At 39.0% G+C, this 3665-nt stretch overlaps 1 protein-coding gene across 1 annotated transcript; it reads right to left on the reverse strand.

The window, feature by feature from the left end:
* Positions 1–1182: 1182 nt before the first annotated feature.
* LOC141362857 (uncharacterized) lies at positions 1183–2748 on the reverse strand. The gene is made up of 3 exons (XM_073865113.1): positions 2490–2748; positions 2283–2349; positions 1183–2082 (listed from the first exon to the last, which is right to left on the reverse strand). Exons 1-3 carry the CDS (start codon positions 2734–2736, stop codon positions 1350–1352), a joined length of 1047 nt encoding a protein of 348 aa, XP_073721214.1. The 5' UTR covers positions 2737–2748; the 3' UTR covers positions 1183–1349.
* Positions 2749–3665: the final 917 nt, after the last annotated feature.

Raw genomic sequence — 3665 nt, forward strand, 5'->3', positions numbered from 1 at the left:
ATTCTGGTAGATGTTCTCGGGATTCCCAATGAGATAGTTTGTGATCAGAGAAGTGTGGTGGGAGGAGTCGAGGCGCTGTGTATGCTCCTTAAGAGGCTGGCATACCCTTGCCGGTACAGTGATATGATGCAAAGGTTTGGTCACCCACAAGTCCCAGTCCTGTGCATGGCCACAAACTCTGTGCTGGACTATATATATTCTTCACATCATCACAGGATAACACAGTGGAATGAAAACATACTGAACCCTGTAGCATTGAGAACATATGCTGACTGCATCCTCCAAATGGGAGCCCCTCTGGATAATTGCTTTGGGTTTATTGATGGCACTGTACGACCCATTGCTAGACCAGGTGTAATACAGAGGATCCTATATAATGGACACAAACGCATTCACAGTCTAAAATACCAGGCAGTAGCCATTCCTAATGGTTTGATTGCCCATCTGTACGGCCCTGTAGGTATGTCTGAATAATTTACCATCTATGGAAACATTGTCATTCCCTTTAAAATTTATAAAATATTTTTTATATATTTAAAAATATATTTTAACAGAGGGAAAGAAGCATGACTCTGGAATGCTGGCAGAATCAGGGCTGTTGGCACTGCTGCAACGTCATGCCGTCTCTGTAGATGGCCATCCAATGTGTGTGTATGGGGACCCAGCATACCCACTGCGTGTGCATCTACAAGCCCCATTTCGACATGTTCATCTTACCCCTCAAATGATGGAATACAACAAAAGAATGAGTGAAGTCAGAGTGTCTATGGAGTGGTTGTTTGGGGACATAGCAAACTACTTCAAGTTCATGGACTTCAAAAAGAATTTAAAAATTGGTTTGAGTAGTGTTGGAAAATTGTATGTTGTATCTGCTTTGTTAAGAAATGCACTAACTTGTCTGTATGGTAATCAGACATCACAGTTTTTTAACTTGGATCCTCCACACATTCGTGACTATTTTTCATGAGGTAGCACATACATTAACAACTACACTGTGCTATGTCGGCCTATATATACATAAATACATAAAAAATAAAAATAAATAAATATAACATAGTATAAAAACACATAATATAAAAACAGAATTGTATTTAAAAAGAATGAGACATTTTATAATAATAATCCATTTTTATTTTATTATTAACAAAAATAAAGTATACATACAGTATGTAATTAGTTTACACCAACACACAGTATACATAAACTATAGGCTATATACTAACAACATGTTATTGAAATATATTTTATGTTAACAGATTTTATATTTTATTATTAATAGAAGGATTTATACATTGAAATGTTTTATGAATGAAATAAATTAATGGATTTAAATGGCAAAAGAATAACAATCATTTATTTGACAAATTTTCAATGAGGCCAAGTAATGCTTGCCCTTGCTGTTGCTGTTGCTGAAGGAGCATAGTCTGCATTGCCTGCATTTGCTGTTGCTGTTGTTGCATTAGTTGCATCATGTCACTTATCTGCTTTTGTGTTTGTTGTGCTGCTTTTGCTTGCTCTTCAACCTGTATTTTTTTCAATTCCAATTCCTTTTCTCTTAGAACCCTCTCAGCCTGGCTTCTCTCCCTCAAAAACTCAATGGTGTCATTCCCACTCCTTCTCCTACGTTTGTTGTTTGTCCAGTCCTCTCCCTCTTCACTAAGCCTTCTGTTGGTCTGGCTAACCCTCTCCATGGCCTTCTTCCTTGCCTCTTCTGCTTTGGCCCGGTCCATTTCTAACTTCCTTGTACTCTCATCACTCGTTTTATTTTCCTCAGCTGCTCTTTCCTTCTCTGTTATTTCTTCAATTAGTTCATCAAGTTCTGTTATTTCTGCAGATGTTCCACTGCTCTTCTCGTCTTTATTGTTTTTGGTCTTGTATTTCGTCTGAATCAAGCTAAATCTCTCCCTCACTGACCTCTGTGTAACTCTGAATTTATGATCTTGAGAGCAATTCAGTGTGTCTGCTATAGTTGACCAGGCCTTACCCTTGTCAACACTGCCCTTTTTGTACCTGTATGGTTCTGTAAGCAGGATTTCTCTACAGAGAAGTACATCATGTTGCTCTTTCCACTCCATAGGGACTCTAATCAACAAGAAACATGAAGTATACTAGCTAATTTTTGAAAAGTAAGTATAATTAACGGTCTTGATAGATAACTAATAATAATAACCCCATTAATCTATTTATAATCTGTTAATCTACTTTACCCAATGAAAAATATTTTAAAAGCATAGTAATACATTTAACATGGATTATGAAAAGGATGTTTATGCAATACTTACATTGTTCGCTTCACATCAACTCTAATCTCAATGCTGCCTGAGGTGGTGTTGCTAACAACAGACATATCTTTATACAAACGGAAAAAAATCATTAAAATTAGCTTAAATGTAAAACTTTTAAACACATATTATATACAAGACTGGTGGTACAATCATAAACTAATGCAATTACAATGTCATATGCAATAAAACATAACATTTATTTACCTAATTTCTCACGTTGCAGCGACTCCGGCAAATCAGCTGTTCTCCCGTAGTAGACCGTTACAGTAGAACGTCGTACAGTAGCAGTTAAATTCGCGCATGCGCAATACAACGCCAGAATGCCGTTGCCGTTCCACCAGAGGCTGTTGCTTAAAGTCCCTAATGTCGTAAAATGAGGGTGTGGGGGAGGTGGAGACTTGAATTTATATGGGCGTGTTATTCTAATGACGATCGTTTTCAGCCGCGGCATTTATGAAGGGCAGATATTAGGTGTGTTCGACATCGGCTGTGACTGGATGTAACCGATCGGCGAGATTAGCCGCGTGCAGGTGGGGAGGAGCTGAAAACGGAGACGTGAAGTCGGACGCGCTGTGCTTCCCGTAGTTTGCGGCATTTACGTCAAGCATGGCTGATCACGTGTCGTTTGCTTGCTTAATCGCATTAAACATGATTTGTAAGATGTAAACAACATAAAAAGTGAATTATACTGTTTTGAATGTCCGTGTATGAGCATAAGTGGAACTGAAGAGGCTTACAGCATCTGTTTTTACAAGAATAAAGTTCAACATAAGCATATATTATTTAAATACCAGTGTTGTGGGGTCTACGTTTTTTATCCATTTTATTTTGATGAAGATGACACAATATAACATCGCGACTACATGAAAAGAGCTTTAACTGTTATAAAAAATACAGATTTGTGAGCATTTGTGGAACTGAGGGCGTGAAAATACACACGAAGCACACGTGATTGTTGTCATGTGGTGAATCCGACCAATCTTGAAACAGCTGTGTCGTCATTACAGCCCGTGCAGCTCCTCTTCGCGAACTGCGCTGGCTAACTCAGGCGTCTGATCTCGAATCGCTCTCGCGGTACATAAAAACCACATGACACAGTCACGTGCCTGCAGCGCCAGCTTAAGTCAGACAAAGTTACTAACCGGAATGCACTGCTTCAAGTTAGCCGCTGATCGGTCTGCGCAGCGCCGCATGAAGTCGAACACACCTATTGCTTACACCTGAATTTCAGAGGTACGCACAGCTTCATAAATCAGGCGTTGAGAGGAGTGTAAGCATAATCTTACGCCAACATATACGCCCGTTTCTACGCAAGAATGATGAATGAGGGCCAATGTGTCTCAGGTAATTTAAATTAAATGTGCTTTTGACAAATGGACC

The sequence above is a fragment of the Misgurnus anguillicaudatus genome, unplaced genomic scaffold (genome assembly GCF_027580225.2).
Source record: "Misgurnus anguillicaudatus unplaced genomic scaffold, ASM2758022v2 HiC_scaffold_29, whole genome shotgun sequence".
Taxonomy (NCBI): Eukaryota; Metazoa; Chordata; class Actinopteri; order Cypriniformes; family Cobitidae; genus Misgurnus; species Misgurnus anguillicaudatus.